The following is a 22,750-nucleotide window of genomic DNA, read 5'->3' on the forward strand; positions in this document are numbered from 1 at the left end:
AGCCTTTTTCTTTTTCGGTTAATTAAAAGCAGTCCCTGATTAATCAGGCAACACATTTTCTTTTTTTTAAAAAAGTCAGCTGTTTTAAATATATCTGCAACAGATTGTGCATGATCTGAGAGCAGCACGTCTCCACCCTTCATAATTTGGTATGCAAAACGTATGTGGATTGAATCAGTGAATTAATCAAAAAGAGATAAGGATAGATGGATTAAATCAGTAAATTAATCAAAAAGCCATAAGGACAGATCGGCTGGAAATTTATTTAAAAACCTTTGTTTGACAGCCTTTGGCCAGAGGGATAACGTTAAAGGTTTACTGCGTGTCCACAAAAAAATAGAAGCAAGACCCGCACAGCATCAGATTTCATTATTCTCTACTGAAGCAAAGAGCGATGGCTTTTTGCTTCTCATCCTTGGGTCCCCAGCTGTTGTTGGACAACAACTCCCATCACCCCTGAGCGTTGATACTGCTTGCTAAGGCTTCATGGGAATTGTAGTCCAACAATAGGTAGGTGGGGGATCCTAAATTTGAGAAACAGAGAAGGCTGGAAACCGACCTGAAGCCGCTTCGCTTTACTACCGCCATCACTTGAACACTTCCGCCCACTGGGACCTCTCTTTCCCCTACAGCGCATGCCCAATCCAAAGGGCATCTAGAGAAACAGTTTAAACTTCCGGTACTAAACTGAACGCAGGCATCCGCCCTGAGCACTCTCTGGGTATTATTAGACACTCTATAAACAACTTCTTCTTATTTTCATCATCATCATCACCACTGCCACAGGCGAAAAGTCTTCCGCTCGTCTGCTATCAAAGGGCAAAGCAGCCCTCCATCTCGATTGAGTACCGCAGTTCTTCGTCGAAAGAGCGACGGGACGGTCCCTTTGGTCCTCGCCCTCCTGAGAACGCCTTCACTCTCGCGAGGTTACCACTTCTCCCACCCGGTTCTCCGAGGTTTTCCTTCCCGGCGGCTGGCGTCGGCGGGGGCTGCAGGGCGCATGCTCAGTCCGTGCGGCGAGGCGACATGGCGGCGCCCAGCTCGGAGCAGACGGCCCGGCCGCCGCGGCCGGGGAGAAGCGGGCGGATCCTGCTGGTGCGGCACCTCCCCGCCTCGCTGACGGCTTCGGAGAAGGAGAGCTTGCTGAGGCACTTCGGGGCCGCTTCCGTGCGGGTCCTGTCCGACCGCGGGAGGCTGGTAGGGAAGGCGCGGCTGGGGCGGGCGGCCGGGGCGTGAAATGCCGCCCTCGGGGGGCTGCTGCCGCCTGAGGCAGCCGCGATGCCAGAGTCGCCTCTGGCGTTAGGCAGACGGAGGCAGCTGCCTCGGGCGGCAGAAGAAGCTTCTATGGTTGCAGAACCAGTGCCTAAGCTAAACAAGCTCAGGGGTCAGCAAACCTTTTCAGCAGGGGGCCGGTCCACTGTCCCTCAGACCTTGTGGGGGGCCAGACTATATTTTTGGGGGGGAATGAACGAATTCCTGTGCCCCACAAATAACCCAGAGATGGATTTTAAATAAAAGCACACGTTCTACTCATGTAAAAACACCAGGCAGGCCCCACAAATAACCCAGAGATACATTTTAAATGATAGGACACATTCTACTCATGTAAAAACACGCTGATTCCCAGACCGTCCCTGGGCCAGATTTAGAAGGCGATTGGGCAGGATCCAGCCCCCGGGCCTTAGTTTGCCTACCCATGAGCTTAGGGCCCCACTCTCTTGTGCCCCCCATATACTTCTTCTTAATTGTATTTCAGTTCAACAATTACTTTGACATATTTTGTTATGTGCAAATGGCTTTAGATACCATAAATTACCATATAGCATATATTCAACGCAAAAAACAGCGACAATTTGTTGTTGACAAAGGACAGCTGGACATATAAAGGCCCCCATTACCTTCAGTAGCTCAGGGCCTCATCAAACCTAAATCCAGCCCTGGGTAGAAGCCTCGGCAGAAGCAGTGTCGGTTTTGGCTGGAGCTGAGCATGACCTTGCGAGCATGCCCTGAGACCCCTGGGTATAGGGCGTTATATAAATTCAATTAATGATAATAATAATTTCCCCTGGATTTGCCGCTTCTCTACCAGAATGTGGCAGGTGGAGAACCAGGGGCAGGAAGGTCAGGCGAGGTGGCGCTTCTTGTTTTGCCTTAAGCCTTGATAGGAACACCACATATGCCACCCAGGGAGGTCCGGCTGGTGTCTTCACTGTACACCTTTAGGCGCCAGGTGAAAGCATTCCTCTCCAACAAGACTTTTGGCTGATTGACATCTGATGCCCTAAAATGTGTTCTGAAAGCGGGGGGGGGGGGGCGCAAGGATTATGGGGTTGTTTTTGTTTTTATTGCATGTTTTCTGTTTTGTTTTGTTTTTATATTGTGATCAGTGCCAGATTCACATATAAGCTAAACAAACTATAGCTTAGGGCACCACTCTCTTAGGGGCCCCCCAAAAATGTAAAGGAAAAAACCTGGATGTACATTTCCAAAATATAAGATAAAAACAAATAAAATAAAACCTACATACAGCAACAGTGTTTTGTGTTTTGTAGGCTCTGATGATGTAAGTAATGGGCCCCGCCTGCTCCCTAAAATATCACTGGTTTGCTCATTTCTATATATAGGGTGCCTATATTCTGCATGGACTGGTTGCTTGGCAACTTATGCAAATGTCTTTAGACACCTATTAGGTCCATAAATTACCATATAGCATAAATTCATCACAAAAAAGCGACAATTTGTTGTTGAGAAAGGACAGCTGGACATATAAGAGGCCCCATTACCTTCAGTAGCTTAGGGCCTCAACAAACCTAAATCCGGCCCGGATTGTGATGTTAACGCGGAGAATGGACCTGAAATCTATGATTATAGGGCAGCGCACAAAAGTAATAAATAAATAATACTAACATACTTGTTGGTATGTGTGTGGATAGATAGATGGATATACACGCACACTTTGACCATTTGTTAACATCTGGCACATATATTTATTGTATCAAATTATAGACCACTTGCTTTAAAATAGTAATACAACAATAATAATAATGATCTCAAAGTGTTGTGTGATAAGAGTTAAAAATAAAATACAATGGCCAGTGTGGCGTTGCACATTAAACCAAATGTTGGGTTAGTGCAGCAGCAGAAAGGACCAGGGAGGAGCAAAGTGTCTGGGAGCTTCTCTTTTGGAGCCTGCTCACAAAGCCAAGTTTCTTCTATTTTCGTGCCTGCTTATATTAAGAGTGCCATGCAAAGCGGCTCAAGATACATCTACAAATGTCTATGAGTAACCTCTACTCAGAATGCAGAGCAGCGTAAAGTGGCAATCATGTATTTACTGAAAACTAGGAAACTGGTTAAATAGGGGATTCGGAGCTGGTTAGAAAACTGGACTCAAAAAGTACTGATTCCACGTCTTAGACTCTTTCTTGGTGTTCCAGTTCTAACAAGGGGAGGAGAAAGAAAGATGGTTGCCCTTCCTGCTTTGCCTTTAGGTGCAGCCACATTCACGTTTAAAAATTCTGCAATACATTGGATAATTTTTGTGTTAATGTTCTCTCTGCTTATAGTGGAAATTCAACGTTTGGCATGTTCTTTCCCCCCCTCAGAAACACACTGCTTTTGCTACTTTTCCGAATGAAAATGCAGCTACTCAGGTGTGTATTTGAGACCATTACAGATCTTCTTTCTTTTATTTCTTTATTTCTTTTCTGCTGTAGTGTTCTATGGCTGTAGGTCAAGATGTCTGCCTTTCAATACAGAAACAAAGTGTTGAAGATAGGTCTAAGGCTGCAGTCTTAACCCTGCTTACCTGGGGAGTAAACCCCATTGATTTCGATGAGATTTATTTCTGAGGATTGGGTTGTAAGGCTGTGATTGTTTGCATATCTCCTTAGAATAAACTCCATTAAGATTGGAGGGAGGACTTGCATTAGAGCATTCATGCCTGGATAAGTTTCCTCCAAAATGCTTTAGATAATTATATATTTAGGTGTTGTTAGAAAACAGCAAGGACACTTTAGCAAATGAATATTAACTGTTAGCATAAAGGCAACAGTGTATGGTACTGATGACTGTGTGTACATATTAGATGCTAATATTAAAACAGGTCTGCTTAACTAGTAAATGTGCAAATGCAGGCTACCCGCTAAGTGTTCAAGACTGAAGAGCAGGCTTCCTCAACCTCGGCCCTCCAGATATTTTGCGACTACAGTTCCCATCATCCCTGACCACTGGTCCTGCTAGCTAGGGACCATGGCAGTTGTAGGCCAAAAACATCTAGAGGGCCCAGTCTGAGGAAGCCTGCTGTAGAGAAACAGAAAATATATTGAGTTGCTTAGCTTTATATTTTACAGCTCTTTCTGTATTAAGATGACAGACATTCTGTTGTCATCTTAACTTTGCCTCTCCTAACTTCTATCGTCTATCTAACTTAAAAGTGTAAAATCCTTGGAGTAGGAAATTTATAAAAGATATGCATAAGATATCTATAAGTAACTTACATTATCGGAACAGAAGTATAAGTTTCAGTGTCCAGTTCAAGAACTGGCAAGAAAGCAATTAAATCCCATAGTCATTAACAGTGCAATTTTCTGCATGTGTAGCAAGACTTTTCTGCAATGAGAAGTAATTCTCACTGATTTTCAGCATGCCTTTCTCGCTGGTAAGTTGGTATAAAATTGTGGGCAACGGTCGGGACATTATCCATTTTGGTCATTAAGAGGGATTAAATGGAAAGGTATTGCTCTTCCCCCAAACAAACTTTCTATCCGTGTTACTTAGTTTTTAGGCAAAGTAAATTGCAAGAGGGGAGAAGAAAGGAATAAACCGAGAAGTTGATGGGTCAGAGTGCATTTTAAATGTTAGTTGATTTAACTGCATGTTGTGTTCAATTGAAGGCTTTATCGAGATTGCATCAGCTGAACCTTCTAGGCCACACTCTGGTAGTTGAATATGCAAAGGACCAAGACAGTGTTTGTGCACTTAGCCAATCTTCTGAAAGCGAGAAGGACAAAAGGTATGTAGATGCTTCTGTATTTTCAAATTCAGTGGGCTTATAAAATATTTCTAAGATTTTTGAAAGTATTTTCCAAAAACTCCTTCAAACTTTGCTGTGGTGGATCCAGGAGGATCCAGGTTGTTTCTTCAGATCCCATTGTATTAATACTGTAGATCTGAAGTGCAAGAAGTAAGTACTAGTGAATACAGTAGGACTTCCAAGTAAGTGGGGTTCGGATTACAGCCTTATTTAGGCTAGGTTCCTGTGGTTACATAGCAGATATGCTTTTCCACTCCATTTTTACTGTGTGACCATCATACTGGGGAAATCTTGACACATTCAAAGATAAATTTTGGTCAGATTGTCTAGGACTGGGACTGGAGAAGTTAGGAGTTCTGCCACAAAGACAATTCTGTTTGATTTTTTTTTTTCACTGAGCAAACATAGGAAGGGAAGAGAACTGAGCAGAATCAAAAATACAGATTTTTACATATATGGTTCATCTTATTCACCACCTTTATTGGAATATAAATTATGGCTACCTCACAGAATTCAACAACTGAACAAAATAGATTTGAGTGGGGATTCATATTTATGAGCCAAAATTGGAGTTATGACTTGATAGAAACTGCCGTATCTAGTCATTTATATTGTGTTATGTTTACCCCTATTACTATTGTCCTTCATTTGGTATTTTTTTCCAAATAGATGTTGCACAAGTAAAGAATGAACAACATCAAATTTTCTTGGCGACTTTTTTTTAATGCACTTTGTGTCCAAACACAGTGGCGTTCATTTACAGTTAGGGTTATTTCAACATACTGCATAATGTAGTAGATTGCTCTTGTGTGTGTTTTAGCCTTGAAGAACCAGTGAAAGAAGAGAAAGAACAGAAAGATCTAGGCTGCCTCAAGATAGAAAGTGGAATTGCTCCTAGCCATGGGTTAGTACTTGAGTTCTGATTTTGTATACAAAAATTGTTGTTGAATCCTAGCCTTTAAACCACTTGTGAACATGTTTAGGCAAACATATGAGAGACCAGTAATATTTTCTTAGATTGGTTTCCAAGAATAAATCACATCCTCTCTGTTCCTACAATTATATCACTACCCTTTTCTTAGTACAGTGGTGCCTCGCAAGACGAAATTAATTCGTTCCGTGAGTTTTTTCGTCTAGCGAATTTTTCGTCTTGCGAAGCACGGTGTCGGAAAAGTTTTGGAAAAGCTTCAAAAATCGCCAAAAACCTCAAAAAGGCTACCACACTGCGTTCTATGAGTTGCTCCTCGAAGTCAAGTCGCAACTGTATTAACGGTGTTAAGAAAAAGGAAACAAACTTGCAAAAAACGCAAGACGTTTTCGTCTTGCGAAGCAAGCCCATAGGGAAATTCGTCTTGCGAAGCAGCTCAAAAACCGCAAAACCCTTTCGTCTAGCGAGTTTTTTGTCTTGCGAGGCATTCGTCTTGCGGGGCACCACTGTATGTTTTTTTCCTGCTTCTGATTAAAACAGAAGTAGCTAACCTGCAGTTTGTCAGATGCTGTTTACCTCCAGCTCCCGTTGGCCCCAGTCAGTAAGCAATAGTTCAGAGTCCAGCAACATTGGGAGAACCAATGTTAGATACTTGCATGGATGTGGAACTTTCAGTAGATGTGATAAGCAACAGAGCAGATTTGTGTGCTAAAAAGATTGCCACACTTAGTTTTCTGAGGGCTCCACAAACCTCTGTCTGCAGATATTTGTTGCCTGTCACTATTATTGCATATGGATTGGTATTTAAGAGCTACTACGAGTGTGTAGCAGCTTGCTCACACACATTTTTTCCTACTGCATATTTGCATTGAGTAAGGGTTAGGCCAGGTGACCTCCCAGTTCTATGATCAACATGCTTTTGAAATTCCCTTTAGTTTCAAATGTCTCCTGTAGTGTTGGGAGCTGCTGTACCAATCCCGTGGTTGGTAAATATTTTTATTAATCCCTGGATATCATGGAATCAGTCTCTCATGTTTCAGAATTGCTGGTATGTGAGCTAGGGGTTTCTTTGTTTGGTGCTTTTAAACTCTAAATATTGAACTCTTCTGCATAGTGAAGCTTTTTTTTAATAGGTTTGAATTGTTTCTAAGGTTGGTTTGTTTCCCCTCACAGGTTAACTTTCCCTATAAATTCTTGCCTCAAATATCGATATCCCCCACCTTCCAGTACAATCCTAGCCAACATAGCAAATGCCTTGGCAAGTGTGCCTAAGTTTTATGTGCAGGTAAGTGTAAATCCTCGTCCCCAACCTAAATTCAATACATAAACCCTATACTAGTATGGGATTACTAGTATGGTATTGCCAAATTGTTATTTTAAGCAGCTGTAAATTATTGACTAGGGCTTATGTCCTGTATCTGCTTCTTTGAAATAAACTCCATTGATCTCAGTGGGACTTACTTTTGTATAGGATTCTGCTGTGAATGTTGCATCGCTCCACTCCTATTTGAGTTTGTAGTGGCATCAATTAATTTGAAAGTGACTGCAAAGGAGCTCACAAAGACTTTCAGTATGAGTTATTGGATCACCTTTAGCAGTAAGAATATTTTTAGTATGTTCTCATAAGCACTGTTTTCAGCCATCAAAGCTATTAAGCTATGGTCTGAAGGCACCATACAGCTACCACCTTGCTCAATATATGCATGCCTGTCAGTGCCAGTACTGGCTTTTGGATCACATGTGTGCCATCGTGGATTCCATGGCAGAAGTAGGTAAGGTATGCGTGTTCATTGCAGAATCTAGGGGTGGTTTTGCTCAGTGTCTTAAATGACAAATCACATGGTTCTTTAAATTTTCTTTCCAATAATTTTTTTTAAAGGCCAAACTTCTAGTCCATATTGTTAGATGCTTGGAAGTATGTAACCATGTTTTCAAATATGTCCAAACAAGTTGATATTGTTTTACTGCCTAGGTCAAGATTTTACACCGTTTCTGTTATAGTTGTTGTACGTATATCTCCCTGTATTGCCAAATTATTTTATCTCAGTATCCCATCTCCCTGTGAGAAAAAAGTCACATTAGGTAGATATATTAAATCTAGTTCTGTCTGGCAAGCACAACTTATTATAACTTGTAGAATTATTCATTTTTTATGGTTCCAGAATTTTACGTCATGTATTCTACTCACTATTGATGCAGAGTAGAACTCCAAAGTATAGTTAGCAGAGTAAAAACTTAAATACGTTGCAAGATTCCCAAAAAATAGACCAGAGGCATTTCATCCAGCAGAACTTTACTGCTACCAAAGGCAAATGAGCATAATGGTCACAAATCTAATACATTCAGGATTGGCACTGTCCATAAGAAATCCAGTTGCAAAAGGCGAAAGATTTATACGATCTGAAGAGAAACCTTAACACTAAGCATACTGTGTACAGAACACCACACCCAGGCTCCTTCTGGCCTCTTATTATAGTCAGTATGACCTTGACAGAAAGAGATAAGAGAAGCAGTTTAAGCCAGCTGTATGCAGCTTCTCTGAAGGAATAACCCAAACATCATGAACCTTCTGCTTGTTTCTTTCACTTGAATTAATTAGAATAGGAAAGAGCTCTACACATCAGATCAATACTTTCTGTACTAAGAAATGCAAAGTGACATTTTAATCTTCAGATGAAACATTTCCTGCCCATTAGCTATGGCAAATATAAAACCATTATAAAATACGCAACAAGTTTGGTTTATGTGGGATACTTGAACGGTTGTGGCAAGGATAATATTCGTCCCATGACAATTAATGGCATGTTTATTCAAGTATTCATCTTTGAGTACTTGGAGAAGATGCTAAGTTGCTCTGGTTATCTTTCAGGTTTTGCATCTTATGAACAAAATGAATCTTCCCCCTCCCTTTGGGCCAGTTACTCCTCGACCTCCTATGGTATGAAACTGTTATTACTTGAAGCACTGTGAATAAATGCAACATTGTACAGTGGTACCTCGGGTTACAAACACTTTGGGTTACAGACTCCGCTAACCCAGAAGTAGTACCTCGGGTTAAGAACTTTACCTCAGGATGAGAACAGAAATTGTGTGTCAGTGGCAATGGGAGGCCCATTAGCTAAAGTGGTACCTCAGGTTAAGAACGGTTTCAGGTTAAGAATGGACCTTTGGAACAAATTAAGTTTATAACCAGAGGTACCACTGTATTTATAGTTTTAAGATACCCCTTTCTTTAGCATTTTTGGCTAGGATGCAAGTAGGAGTGTGAACCTAGTGGCATTTTTGGCTTTCCCCCCTTGAACAGCTGATTATCATGCCATATCAAACTACTTTTGCAACTCCTCAGTTAGAAGTGTCACTCCATCTTTGGGTCCTGTTCTTCATTATCAGGTGGACCATAAAAGGTGTGCTTTGAAAAATATAATGGGAATTTCCTATCATTACTGAAATATAAGTTCAACATATTGAGTTGTATATTGACTCTTCTCAGAAGAAGAAGAAGAGATGCAATTGATGTAGTCAAACTCTGTACTCGAGATCTGCTAAAGCATATTGCCCATCCCTCACAACAGCTGAATCTGCACTTTACATTGTGGTTGCCCCACGTTCTGTTGGTACAATGGTGGGATAAATTGTACCATAAACATTCTTAACCTTGTTCTTTCCTCAGTCTCCACTCTTGACCTATATTTCCTGGGTGTGCTGCAGGAGTGATGCAGTAGCTATGGCCTTTTGTCCAAACCCTTTCTTATCACTGCCCACAAGAGGGTATGTGATAATCTAATGTCAAAAACTAGACTGTGGTGCAGAACACTTGCTTGTTGAGTACTGTATATATTCTCTCTCTCTCTCTCTCTCTCTCTCTCTCTCTCTCTCACACACACACACACACACACACACACACACACACACTTGCATTTGAACTGTTAACAACTGAAATACCAAAAAGGCTGTACATTTTATTTTTCCTTTAGTATGAAGAGTATATCCCTTTACCCCCTCCCATTCCTCCTCTGCCTCCTGAGGAACCTCCTTTGCCTGAAGAGGAGGACAGCCAGGACTCGAGCAAAGATGAATCTGAGTATGAAAGTGCTGATGAAGAGGAAAAAGAAAGGTTAGTGATATTTTGTAGCCTGCTGCTCCCTGCGTAAAAGTTGGTGTCCTTGTTTTTCTCTGCCTGCAAAGAGTTAGTGGTATTTTGCAGTCGAAGAAGAAGAAGACGAAGCAGCCGCCACCCACCTGACTGGGTTTCCACAGCCACTCTGGGTGGCTCCCAACAAAATAAAACTGTAAAAGTTAGCAAATAGTTAAACTATGGGATTGGAACCCATAGTTTAGGAATTACCTGTGCCTTAGTAATCAATGTCTCTGTCTCTTTCTCTCTTGAATACATAGCAGTAAGATAGAAGCCCACTTTAGTACCAACTAGATTTCTTTTAACAAGCAGTAAATATATTTTCAACTAATTTTAAACCTTGCTAAAAGTATTTCAAAAGTATATTTTAACCATAATTGAGTATCAAGGTAGGGTTGTTGTTTTGTTTTGTTTTTGTAAAAAAATACTCTTTTCTTAAAATAGTTCATTTTGTGTGGTGTTACGGCAAATAGTTACATCTTGTATCCATTAAATATATATCCCCAAAGCTTTTGGCCTTGCCCTTGAAGATCTATAGAGCATGGAATCAACTGATGTAATTCAAAGAAATGAATAGGTAGGGAAAGCATACCTCAGCCTTAACTTGATAGGGGTTAATTTGGTCTGTAGACCCTGCAAAATTGATCTCAATTTCAGATGCCCCCTTCTTCCCATCCCTTTCTTATAGCAAGTTTAGATCTGAGAAATAGCCTCTTCCCCTCGCGTGTGGTGAGGTTTGAGCTTCACTGGACTTCATCAGCACATTATCTTTCAGAGAAACTGAAACCAAAGGAGACAGCTGCTCTGGCTGCTACTTCTCTTTCATTTACCAGACTCTTCTTAGGGCAGTGGTGTGTGTTTCCCAATCAGTTCTCCCCAGTTCTCCGTCTACCAGGGTTCAGAGTGGAAGAAATGGCAGAGTAGTCAACATCACCTTGTCTGCAGCAGGCGTCTACTAAATAGAGTCTTCTTTTAAAAGCCAAACTCTAAAACCCTGAGGGCGGGAGGTTTGTTTCATTGATAAGTTTAACTCCCCCCCCCCCTATTTTCTGTTGAAATGCCTTTTTTCCAATAAAGTATTCAATGTGTTAATAATTCAGATTTACAAAGTTGATGGAATTGGCAACCCTCCAACCCAAACGACGGATCCCAACAAAGCCGCACCGTACAAGAAAAAAGAGAAAGATCAAAGACTTATTAAATGTCTCCCAGCTTGCTTCCCACAGGTATGGATATATGAGTATTGAATGTGGATCATTGCTATGTAATGAGTACATAGATATCTTGAGAAATTACCTGACTGAACTGTCAGAAATATTCAGCAAGTAAAAATATAGATTGTCCAGCGGTGTGATTGTATATAGCACTATATTGTAAGAAAAAACAGTATTACCAGAATATTGCTTGCAACTCTTACCTGTAACGTGCTTAGCAACCCTTTCTGCAATCCCTTTAAAGAAATGTAAAATCATTAAGGAGTAAACAATTCTGTGCATAATCTTTCTTGTAAAGAAGCTTTAAACGAAGCTTTATATTGTCTTTTTGAACAGCAATTTGCACCCAGCCCTGTCGCCTTCGGATGTGTTTGAGCAGCCGCACCCTGTAGGTCTCAAAAAAATTGAATTTCACATATCTTCAGAGAGCCCTGGCATTCTTCAGAAAAGCTTGGCGGAGCAGCATAACAATGGTATGCTGTGTGTGTCAACTAAAACGTGTTTATATGTACATGGATTGTAGCACGTTATCTTGTATTTAATTTGATTGAGGTCACTTGTGTCTCAGGATCACGTCCCAACTAAACGTTTTCTGTGTTTAATTGTCTTAGACATCTATGCAGCCATTGATGAAATATCTGGTGAAGGGTTTGGAAAAATCTTACCCGCTCTCCGTTCCAGTCATAAAGAAGAGACAGAAGAGGAAGAAGAAGACGACGAAATACCTTCGGAATTTGTTTCTAAAAGAGAGCTAGAAAAAGGCAGAGTCTCCCATAAAGGTGATTTTATTACCATTAATGTATTTTTATGACACGCAATGAGGATGTTGCTTTATTTAAATGTGATGAGCTTGTTTGGCTATATTGCTTAGCTGATTTGGGGTTTTTTCACATAAAATATACATTCTGTTGAGAATTAATTATTTAATTAAGCCTATTGACTAAAATGGAGATTACAGCTATATTTTTTTTTTCTGTGCTCAAGAAATGGAAACTCTTGCTGTCTTCAGAAATTATGAGCCCGGTGAGCCAAATTGTAGAATTTATGTGAAGAATCTCTCTAAACAAGTTCAAGAAAGGGTAAGTGGGAATTGAGCAGAAAGTGTTTGGTTCCTTCCACAGAAGTAGCTAACTCTTCCTGCTCTGCTTTTATTTAAATCCCAGGATTTGAAGTTTATCTTTGGAAGATACGTTGACTTTTCATCAGAAACTGAACGTATAATGTAAGTGATGGCTGGGTGACTTCTTCCGTAGGTTGAGCCGCTCTTGACTTGGTGAGCCAAATGATATATCCATGAACTTGTATGTTTCCACCTGTTTTCCAGTCGAGGAGTCCAGCACCCTTTTTAATGAAAGACTATAGTGAGGATCATAGAGGATAATGAAACATTAGGATTGAGAGCAGCAGGGTGGGCATGGGGAGGGCCTATACCACTTGTGGCAATAGAGAGAGAAGAAGCCACTGGGGGTGTAGAAGGAGAGAGTCAAGTCAGAGAAATGTGGCTGAGAAAGTGAGATTGTGGGAAGGGATAAATTGTGCACTGGAAAAAAATAGGGCATGGAGAAAGGAATTAGGAGAATTGGGAAGATAGCTAAGGATGTTGCAAAGGAGGGGTGTGGGAAAGAGAGTAGACTTGTACCAAGTGAGGATGCTGTTCTTTTAAGAGAACTGTAATTCTATTACAGAATGTTGTTCTAGTAACAGAACTGCAATTTTATTCCATGGGTGCCACAGCTTGGGAAGCTGAAATGTATAGTGATGTATCAGAAGATACCTGTTTTGTCAGAATCGGGCAAGAACCTGAGCAGGCTGTTTGTACAGCAGGACTCTTCTGTAGTCCTACTGAGAACTACTGAAACAAATCATGGCTCCTTCCTTCATCTGTTGCGATATGTACTGGGCAGCTGAAGCATTTACGTCTTGCCATTTATCCTAGGTTCGATATACGCTTAATGAAAGAGGGCCGTATGAAAGGACAAGCATTTGTTGGGCTTCCCAATGAAGGAGCAGCTGCAAAAGCTTTGAAAGAAGTCAATGGATATGTTTTATTTGACAAGCCTATGGTGGTCGTATCCTTTTCTTAAAATAAAGAAAAGCTTTCCGTTTCATTTTCAGTTAAATATTGGGCCTGCTTTTAGAATCTTGCTTTTGGTAGCAAGGTTTCTTTGCAAATTATTTGTCCCCATTTAAATTGTAGGCAAACAGAAGACATGGTTGTTGCAGCGCAGGTGAGAGGGAGGGGAGCGAACCAGCTAGCAGAGTCCTTCACTCATTTGTCCTTTTTCTGTGTTCCTCAGTCCTCTCCACTGCCACCAAAGGAATACACTTATTTTCCTGGCTGCCTTCGGTAAAACAGCCCTCAAACATTTGTCTCCTACGTAGTTCTCTGCAGCCAGCTTCTTGTACTTAGTTGAGTGGAACCCAGTGAAGTCATGGAGTGAAAATCAAGGCCAGGCACAGGCAAACACTGCCCGTCCAGATGTTTGGGACTACAAATTCCATCATCCCCAGCTAACAGGACCAGTGGTCAGGGATGATGGGAATTGTAGCCCCAAACATCTGGAGGGTCAGAGTTTGCATACGCCTGATCAAGGCAATCAAACCATCCACAAATTTTGTTTTTTGCTTTTAAAAAATGGAAAACCAGTTATTAAAACAGTTACTGGCCCATTTTGCGCATGACAGTGAGCCAGGGCTGGTGAACCTGTTGGACTTCCAACACACATCAGCCAACATGGCCAGTGGTCAGGAATGATGGGAGCCACAGTCCAGAAATAGCTGGAGGGGCCACAGCTCCCACCTCCGTAGTAAGCCATAGTCAGAAATAAACCATAGCTTATCATGAACAAAAGTGTACTAGTGCATGCTGCTCATTGTCTCCTGCTTCACATACACCCCTCCAACTCCACCCACCACTCCAGTCTCTTCTCCATTCCTCTTTCTGGCTCCACAATGTCTTGGTTCTGGTTGCATCAACACAGCAACAATTATTTTAACATACATCTTTCTCTGCAGCACTAAGAAGGCAAAGTGAGGTAGATTTTTCTCCCATCTCCAGCTGAGGTGGTCTAACAAGCTTTTTTAGTTTTAATAAATAGAGATTAAGAAGTATCATAATTTTGTGATGCTTTTGTGTCCCATAGTCTTTGTTTCTTGCATCCCCCCCCCCCCCGCTTATAAATTGTTCTTGTTAACGCTTGCCATCAAGACTTTTATTCCTTAATAAAACCAAGCAATTTGCCCGATCTGCAAGACCAAAGCCGGATCCCAAAGAGGAAAGGAGAAAAGAGAAGGGGAGAAGACCCTGAAGGTAAGTAAACTCCCTTGTATTCCATTTTGCCCTAACTTAAAAAAATGCAAAACACAGAGAGCATGGCTGCATTGCGTCTGAACTGGTAAACATGACTTAGACTTGACTTAGAAAACTAGGTGGTGAGATGCGTTCCCTACTAGCCTCCTTCCTGATGCGCCAGCTTTCGATGTGCAACAGGAATCTCCTTGTGTGAGCAACGTTCCATCAATGTGTCATCGAAGTGGTACAATCAAGACACAGGTTTGCTTTCCAGTGACAAACAGGCCTTGACCACCAACAGGAGCTGGTTTAAGAAAAGACTTCTAACTTCTGCTTGATCAACACAGCAGCACGTTTTTTCTTTCTGGCTGAGAATTTTTTTAATATAACTTTTTGCATTCATTGTGTCATCAGTTATAGAATGTCAGAGTGCAAACGAATTTGGCCTTTGGGCTCCTTTTCCACTGTTCTCCTAGAACTGTGGGGTCTCTGGCCCTTGATCTAAGATCAAGTTGTATGGCTGCTACAATCGCTTTGTTATCATTTATGATACTGCATGATTTTATGTTTGCATGATACTGCCCCTAGGATTTTGTTTCTTGAAGATGCAATAACTAACAGCAGGTGGCCCTAGACGCAGATGCACATTCATTTTTAAAAAAGACACATCTAGCCAGTCGAGTATGCTTGTAGTATTGCAAATGACCATCTGGAAGCAAATCGGAGCGTTGGTTTTGAGTGTTTTCATCTGTATTTTCCAGTAATCACAATGTTCGTTTTTGTTTACCAGCCTGAATTGCTGATGGTCATAGACGGGGGGGGGGGGGGGGGGCTGGCAAATTGCAGGTTGAGCATGCTGCTGAAGTTTGACCTTTATAAATAAAATTGCATTCTGTTGTGTTACTGGCTTCCATAACCTTGTATCCTTTGCTAAAACGATTGTATAATTTCCATCAGTTGTTTGGCAAAAATAGCTACAGATGAAAATAATGTATCCATTGTATTGCAGTGTCTTTTTAAAGATGGATATTTCTTATTGCTGCGGTCCTGTAGCTTTGGTAGCCAGTCAGAAATTGTGCTTGCCGTCCTCCTCCTGAAGGGGGAGGGACAGATTTTCGTCTCTGACTTTCTTTGCCTCTGCATAACAGCAGAGGAAAGTTTCTGTCTCCTTCCAAGTTTGTCTCTCTCCAAGGATCAGTGCAAGATTGGGGGAATTCCTCTTTTTCTCTCCTCCCCTGATCTCACCAGAATAGCAAATGTGCAGCACAATGCCATAAGCAGGAGATAGGCTCCACTTAAGGAATACGAATGTTACAAAAACCACTCTTTCCCGATTGGTTTTTATGCTTAAAAAAAGAGCAAAAGTAGCAGACAAAAGTTGTCTCATGATAAGTGGCCTCCTGATGTATTATTTCCTAGAAAATATTTTTAAAGATATATTTGTTATGGCTGGGTAGCCAGCAGAATTGTAGCGGGACCATGCTAATACATTCTAGAGCTGGCTAACTTCTAGCAAAAACTACATTGGAGACAGAAATGCTTAGCTTTTGAACATGGCAAAAAGCCAGAATTCTGGTGCATATTCTGGCATTGTACTGATCAAATAGTTAATACTATATTCTTTGTATTGGATTCAGAGCTGTTCTCCCGAGTTCCTGGTGCATTTGGTCTGAAGATTTAAAAATTGACCACTGTTTTAAAATAGGTAGTCTAAAGAATGAAAACTGTAACAGAGAATAAAAGGATTAAACCGCATTCTGCTGTTCTTCTTTAGAAACATTCCTGCCTAAATACTGCAGTAATACTGTGTCATGCAAAGTGTATCCTTTCTTGCTGTATCCTTTTTTTGTATATATACATCTTTTTTTTCTAGTAAAAGGTTCTGGTGTTCTCTTAGCATTGCACTAGGTGGTCATCTAGCAGATCTCTAGTAATAGTTTGTTATTTTACTAAACATAGCCCCTGTTTGTTAACTTACCAGGGTACCCATGGAAGTTTATAGCCTTCAAATGTACTTTAAAAAAATTCCTCATATTAACAGTAGCGCAATTTTGGGCTGCCAGGCCTTCAGCAAGTGTAAACCTCTCTGCTTACGTTGGTAGAGTTTTAAATGCTGTTTACCAACTGAAGATCTGGCCTCAACTCTATATTTTTAACCATCTTCCAATCTCATGGTGTCCAGAGGAAAACAGCAACACCTCCATAGCAAAGTAATATCATATGCATCCTTAGCTGTTTTTTGTAATCCTCCTTACTGGATAGAGAGCAGCAAGTGAAGCAGTATAAATGGAGCAAACTAAATGATCTTCTGCTTAGTCTTTCTTGCTGCTTTCTAATTTGTTCTCAGGCTAGCACATTACAGTAAAATACATCTGTTCCAGAGACTGTTTTAGCCTTGGATCCCTTAGAACTCAAAACCACAGCCCTGCAAAAGGAAATGCTCTTTCCATTTACAAGAGGGGTCTGCATGGGTCCCATCCTGATGGGATGTTGCTAACTTTTTTCCTGCAGCCATCCCCTATTGCATTCCCTACTCTTCCTAATGGTCCCCCAAACCCCTGGAACAGCTTTTGCTGGCCGTAGGGTGTTTTTGAGGGAAGACGGATTTGGTAAAAATTCCCTCCCTCTTTGCCCATAGCAGGAGCAGACTTTTGCTCACGAGCTCTCCGCCTTAGTTTTTCTTATTATCCAAACTTTTCAGTCTTCTACTTTAGAAATGTGTGTTTTCAATGCACCTTTAAATCGTTCCAGGTTCGTTTTGAGTTCCCTGTCTTTCAAGCTCTGGGAAGAAGATGCACGGTCGGCCGAACTATTCAACAGTGCGTAAAAGCATTTAACATGTATTTAAAACACGACACAAATGTTCTGCTAACCTTAGGTGTGTTGTGTACTTTTAAACAATGGAAGACCTTCCAGCAAGTCACATAGTGGAGGTGGAAAATGTTTCAATTAAAGATCTAATAAATTATTCACTTTTGCATTGTTTCTGTGTTCTTTTTTCTTTGCCAAAGCATTCATTTTTTTTCACACAACCAATGACATTCAACCACCATACCATAACCCTGTTTTCAGCTCAAAAGCATATTCTCCTGTTCTATCACTTCACTTCCCTAAGATACTTGAATACCTGTGCAGATTGGAAACTGAGACCCTGAGGCTCGGAGTAGAAAATGCCCCATATTCATTCTTAAAATGGAAGAGGAAGGTTCATGTCAGCACTTGTCCTACTTCAGAAATGCAAATATTAAAGTGCAGCTGGAATTAAGTTAGGGTGGGACAGACTTGCCCACATGGATGTTTCAAGATAGGAAGGAGGGAATAGCTCAGTAGGGCACAGGACTCTTAATCTCGGGGGTCGTGGGTTCGAACCCCACATTGGGTAAAAGATTCCTACACTGCAGGGGGGTTAGACTAGATGACCCTTGTGGTCCTTTCCAACTCTACAATTCTGTGTAGATTATTTAAGCTAATGCTGGAGAAATCTTAAGGAAACTGCTCTAAAGCATCACAAATAAATTGAGTATTTGCAAGGTGGAGGGACGGCCACTTTCCCTTCTTGTTTTAACACACTCTGCAGCTATTCCAAGCATATTTACACTGTATCACCTCTGCCACACCCTTTAAAAATTATTTTTAAAATTGTGCAATTGTATGTCCAAAGGGCCAGATTATTATTTTTTAAAAATGGCTGCATCCATGTTGTATCGGTGAGGATAGCTCTCTTTTTGTCCATACAGTGTGGTTTTGTACATAGTTACACAAGAAATATTTTTACCCAGTAGGGTGGTGGTGCTGAGCTTTGAAGCTGCCCAAGCAAAAGGAAGAGGCAACAACGTTGTCCCATCTCCAAAGTGCAACAATTGAATCAGTCCTTGAGTTGTACGTTCCGTTCCAAAGATTGGGATCAATGGGATGAAGGAGGGAGAATTACGCTAAATGGTATTTTACGATCACAGTGTTTGGAGCACAGACGAAACGCCACAGTGCTTCTGCAGCAGCACAACCAGACACCTTCATCTGCCCTAGTTGCAACAAAACATGTCTCTCCCATATCCGGTCACTACAGCCACAGCAGGCGCTGTAACTCCCCAGCGCTTCAACCCAAAGGCTCACTCTTCCATTGTCTTCCGACACAGAGGGATGCCAATGTTCCATTCCAAAGATTGCTTCAGTGGGATGAAGGAAGGTCACATTACATCAAAATTGGAGGCCAAGCCAAAATCCTCTAACTTTCCTATATTAAGCACAGGATCTCTCTAAATGTCTTCCATGTCATTAGGTATGACAGCGGTCCTGTTCCTTGGGCACCGAAAAGTAATGAGCGATAACAGGAGGATGACGGATGTTCTTACTAGAGCTGAAGGCTGCATTTGTGTCTCAATAGTAATTTCCCAACACTAGGCTGATACCTGCACCTAAATTCAAAAACCCATTCCTGGATTTTCATTACAAACTCGCCAAGACTGTTTTTTTTATTCAACAAAAAGCTGAAACGTGCTACTAAAATGAAACAAAGTAGCTCACAAATATCTTGGTAGAGCAGGAGGCTCTTAACCTGAGGGTTGTGGGTTTGAGCCCCATGTTGCAGAGGAGTGGATTAGAAGGCAACCCTTTTTAGGGAAGTTTTTAATGTTTGATGTTTTATTGTGTTTTAAATGTTTTGTTGGGAGCCTCCCAGAGTAACTGGGGAAGCCCAGCCAGATGGGCGGGGTATAAATAATATATTATTATTATAACTACACTGGTACCTCAGGTTAAGAACTTAATTCGTTCTGGAGGTCCATTCTTAACCTGTTCTTAACCTGAAGCACCACATTAGCTAATGGGGCCTCCCGCTGCTGCCGCGCGATTTCTGTTCTCATCCTGAAGCAAAGTTCTTAACCCGAGGTACTATTTATGGGTTAGTGGAGTCTGTAACCTGAAGCGTCTGTAACCCGAGGTACCACTGTATACAATCCTATGATTCCGATACCAGGCAGAAAAGAGCGCCTTGCGGTGAAAATTAAAAGCATGAACGCTAGAGGGCAGCATGCAGGTGTTTATGCAACCAGGCATGAGAATTTTGCCCAAGACTTGAGTGAAAGATAACCTGAGCCACACAAGCCGGTTGCAGAGGCGGGACGTCGTTTGCTTTCTTTCCAATGATTGGCTGCCGTCCCCTCTACTGCGAGCCGTGCATTGCAAAGGTGGGAGCCCTTAGGGGAGCCGCGAGGGGAGCCGTGCCTTGTATTAAGCCACCGAGCGCGTAGGTATGCGACCTGCAATGCATTCAATGGGATTCTTCTCTGCTAATCCGGGGAGGGAGGCTGCCTGCAGGAAAACGCCAGATAAAACCCTTTCCTTCTCGGGAGAGGTTGCACCAGTCGAAAAGTGACGCAGCAATTGAGATTGTTGCAGGAATTTTTTTAAAAATCCCGTTCTTGGCAGTCCTACTTTTAGGTTCCGTGCTCCTAAAAATCCGGATTAAAAACAAAACGAGTTTTAGTGCGATTGTTCATGGGTCCCTGAAATTTAGTGCTAATAGGATTCACCCAAGTCCTTAAACTGGCTTTGAGAAGGGCTGCATTCGTTAATTCCTGCACTGCATGGGGTTGGACTAGTTTTCTCTGTGGGTTCCTCCAGACTCTACAGTTCTGTGATTCTGTTTGAACCACAATGCAACTTTCATGGATTTTGTAGAGCCTATTTCTAACTAGGCATGCGCCAGGATTGCTACCAGATTTGCAAGGGGATAAGCAGGGCGAGTCCCAGATTTTTTCATGAAGCGCTGGTCCAGTAAGGCTTGATGATTATAGTGATGGGTCAGGCAGCTCTGTCCATATTTCTCTGCTTATTCCAAGTATAACCAGACCCAGATATACTAGCTGCTTCTTCCTTACTTTCCAGCAAATACAAAAATAAGAGGCAAACCATGTGTAATCTAGAAGTTTAGAATCTCACAGATTTTGCTGGCCTGCAGTTCCCATGGTTTCTTAGCATTGCCCATGTTGGCAGGGGCTGATGGGACTTGGAGTCCTATTTGGAGAGCATCAGTTCACCATCCCTGATCTAGAAGAAAATCCTGTATATCCTGCCCGCTTTCTATGGCTGATGGCAGCTCTGGAAGGGTAGGGCATTTGCATTGCAGTAATGTTATTTCCACCCCCTCTCAAGTCTTATATCCTCCCCTCCAAAATGGATGCATTTGGTATGGAGACAGAGACATCTTCCTGTTTGTCTAATGGTGAATGAATATATATATATATATATATATATATATATATATATATATATCAGTTAGATATACTAGCACTCCATTGCAAATTCTGCCAAGTACCAGGCGGCCTGGGAACTAACTGTGTGCATGTACAGGGTTAAGAACTTAATTCGTTCTGGAGGTCTGTTCTTAACCTGAAACTGTTCTTAACCTGAAGCACCACTTTAGCTAACGGGGCCTCCTGCTGCCGCCTCGCCACTGGAGCACGATTTCTGTTCTCATCCTGAAACAAAGTTCTTAACCCGAGGTAATATTTCTGGGGTAGCGGAGTCTGTATCCTGAAGCGTATGTAACCCGAGGTACCACTGTAATTCCGATATATTTGGACCTTGAAGCATCCCTAACTTTGCATAATGAGTGCCCATTGCAGCAAGGTGGGATTAGCGAGCTATCAGCATTTTCCACAGCCATTTGGGGATGCAGGCTGCTGGCTTGCCTAACATAGTTTCGGCCACAGGTGATGGCCCTGTGTTAATGTCTCCAGCACCCTTCACTTTAAGTGGGACTAAGCAGGTACAGTAATCTCAACTAAAGCATCCCTGACAGATGGTCATCCAAACTCTGCTTGGAAACCTCGAAGGAAGGAGCGTCTATGAGTGGATAGACAAGCTAATATCATTTGTAGAGGCCAGTAAGTTTCTTGGGTTTGTTTGCAAGGCTCTCTCCAAAAGTCACTTCTGATGCACAAATAGCCTGAAATGTACTCTCTTAAATAATAATACCCTCATTCCGCATAATTCAGCAAACGGGTTCTATTTTTCCCATGGGAAAGCAGGCAAAGCATCCTAATCTTACAGTAAATTAATTCCTCCGCTATGCTGGCTCGCATTTAGTGAGAGCTGAGCTCATTAAACAGTTCATGGGCGGCTGTTTTGTCTCTATTCAGCCGGGTCTGCCGCCGTTCCCAAACTCGATTTCCGTATTGAAATGGGGCAGTGTCAGTTTTGCTCGTTCCAAGCAGTTGTGCTTCTAGCTGCGGCTGCAAAATGCGGCGACAGCTGGTGGCAACTGCGTCTGGCAGACCTGCACATTGTCGACTGGCACACTGCGCAGCGAAGCAGGTTCCAAAAGAGCACATTGGCACACAGAAGTTCGTTCTTTCTCCTTTGTAGCTGAAGCAACAGCAAGGAGATTGCTCTGCAAAAATAAAGTGCAGTGTAAGAATTATCATTTTGTCTCCCCTTCCAACTAAGGGACATACATGCGCAGAGAGAGATTTCTGGGTGTGCATCTGTGGCTGAATGGGAGACACCAAATGCAGTAAGCGTTCCTGTGCATGCATTTCCAGTTCTGGGAAACTGGTGTCCCACTGACTAGTTGTTTGGAACAGAGAAATGGATTCTGTTCTCTTCCCTGCCAAACAGCTGATTAGTGGGTGTTCAATGCTTTTTTTTTTTTTTTAATGTATTTTGGAAGTCTCTCCTTGCATTCTGCTGGGTTGGAATCTTGGTGTTCAGAAATGCAGACTCCTCCTTTCAGTCCCTCTGATTGGCTCAGGCATGGATTCAGAGTCATCAGAGCCCGCCCGCCACTCGATCCATGTGGTTCTGAGAAATTCTGCCCATCAGTCTCAGGATGCCATTGAAGAGCAAAACCTTATGCTGCCCCTGACTATAGGTGAGGCAGCCCTTCTTCCAACCACTTGCCCAGTCAGAAATTGGCCACCTTCTCTCTTCCTATAAATAAAAAATATAATAATAATAATAATAATTATCCATCTGAGGATGAGGATGAATGGAGGAGCGCCTCAGTTTCCTTGCAGTTTATGTGAGTGGGAATAATATTTCCATAGCCTAGAACGTAGAATAATAGAATTGTAAAGTTGGAAAGGACCACGCGAGGCATCTAGTCCAACCCCCTGCATTTCAGAGTTGCGGGGGGGGGGGGGAT

The 22,750-nt window shown here is 42.0% G+C and overlaps 1 protein-coding gene across 5 annotated transcripts; it reads left to right on the forward strand.

The window, feature by feature from the left end:
- The first annotated feature begins 1,005 nt into the window (after nucleotides 1-1,005).
- Nucleotides 1,006-17,582, forward strand: RNPC3 (RNA binding region (RNP1, RRM) containing 3). Of its 5 annotated transcripts, none has more exons than XM_081195033.1 (15): nucleotides 1,006-1,197; nucleotides 3,606-3,653; nucleotides 4,896-5,014; nucleotides 5,856-5,939; nucleotides 7,137-7,248; nucleotides 8,833-8,901; nucleotides 9,938-10,077; nucleotides 11,199-11,324; nucleotides 11,649-11,785; nucleotides 11,924-12,091; nucleotides 12,297-12,391; nucleotides 12,476-12,534; nucleotides 13,249-13,381; nucleotides 14,546-14,626; nucleotides 16,379-17,582. In XM_081195033.1, exons 1-14 carry the CDS (start codon nucleotides 1,027-1,029, stop codon nucleotides 14,618-14,620), a joined length of 1,536 nt encoding a protein of 511 aa, XP_081051159.1. In that variant the 5' UTR covers nucleotides 1,006-1,026; the 3' UTR covers nucleotides 14,621-14,626; nucleotides 16,379-17,582. The 5 variants fall into 5 exon arrangements, with proteins under 5 accessions (XP_081051159.1, XP_081051160.1, XP_081051158.1 ...); XM_081195034.1 differs by having other exon boundaries at nucleotides 17,356-17,582; XM_081195032.1 differs by having other exon boundaries at nucleotides 14,546-14,622.
- The last annotated feature ends 5,168 nt before the right edge of the window (nucleotides 17,583-22,750 follow it).

The sequence above is a fragment of the Podarcis bocagei genome, assembly GCF_964188305.1.
Source record: "Podarcis bocagei genome assembly, chromosome: 5".
NCBI classification, from domain to species: Eukaryota; Metazoa; Chordata; class Lepidosauria; order Squamata; family Lacertidae; genus Podarcis; species Podarcis bocagei.

Coding starts and splice junctions, on each gene's coding strand:
- RNPC3 (XM_081195033.1), top strand. CDS start 1,027: ATGGCGGCGCCCAGCTCGGAGCAGACGGCCCGGCCGCCGCGGCCGGGG. Junction 1,198..3,605: donor TGTCCGACCGCGGGAGGCTG/GTAGGGAAGGCG, acceptor TCCCCCCCTCAG/AAACACACTGCTTTTGCTAC. Junction 12,535..13,248: donor TCAGAAACTGAACGTATAAT/GTAAGTGATGGC, acceptor CATTTATCCTAG/GTTCGATATACGCTTAATGA.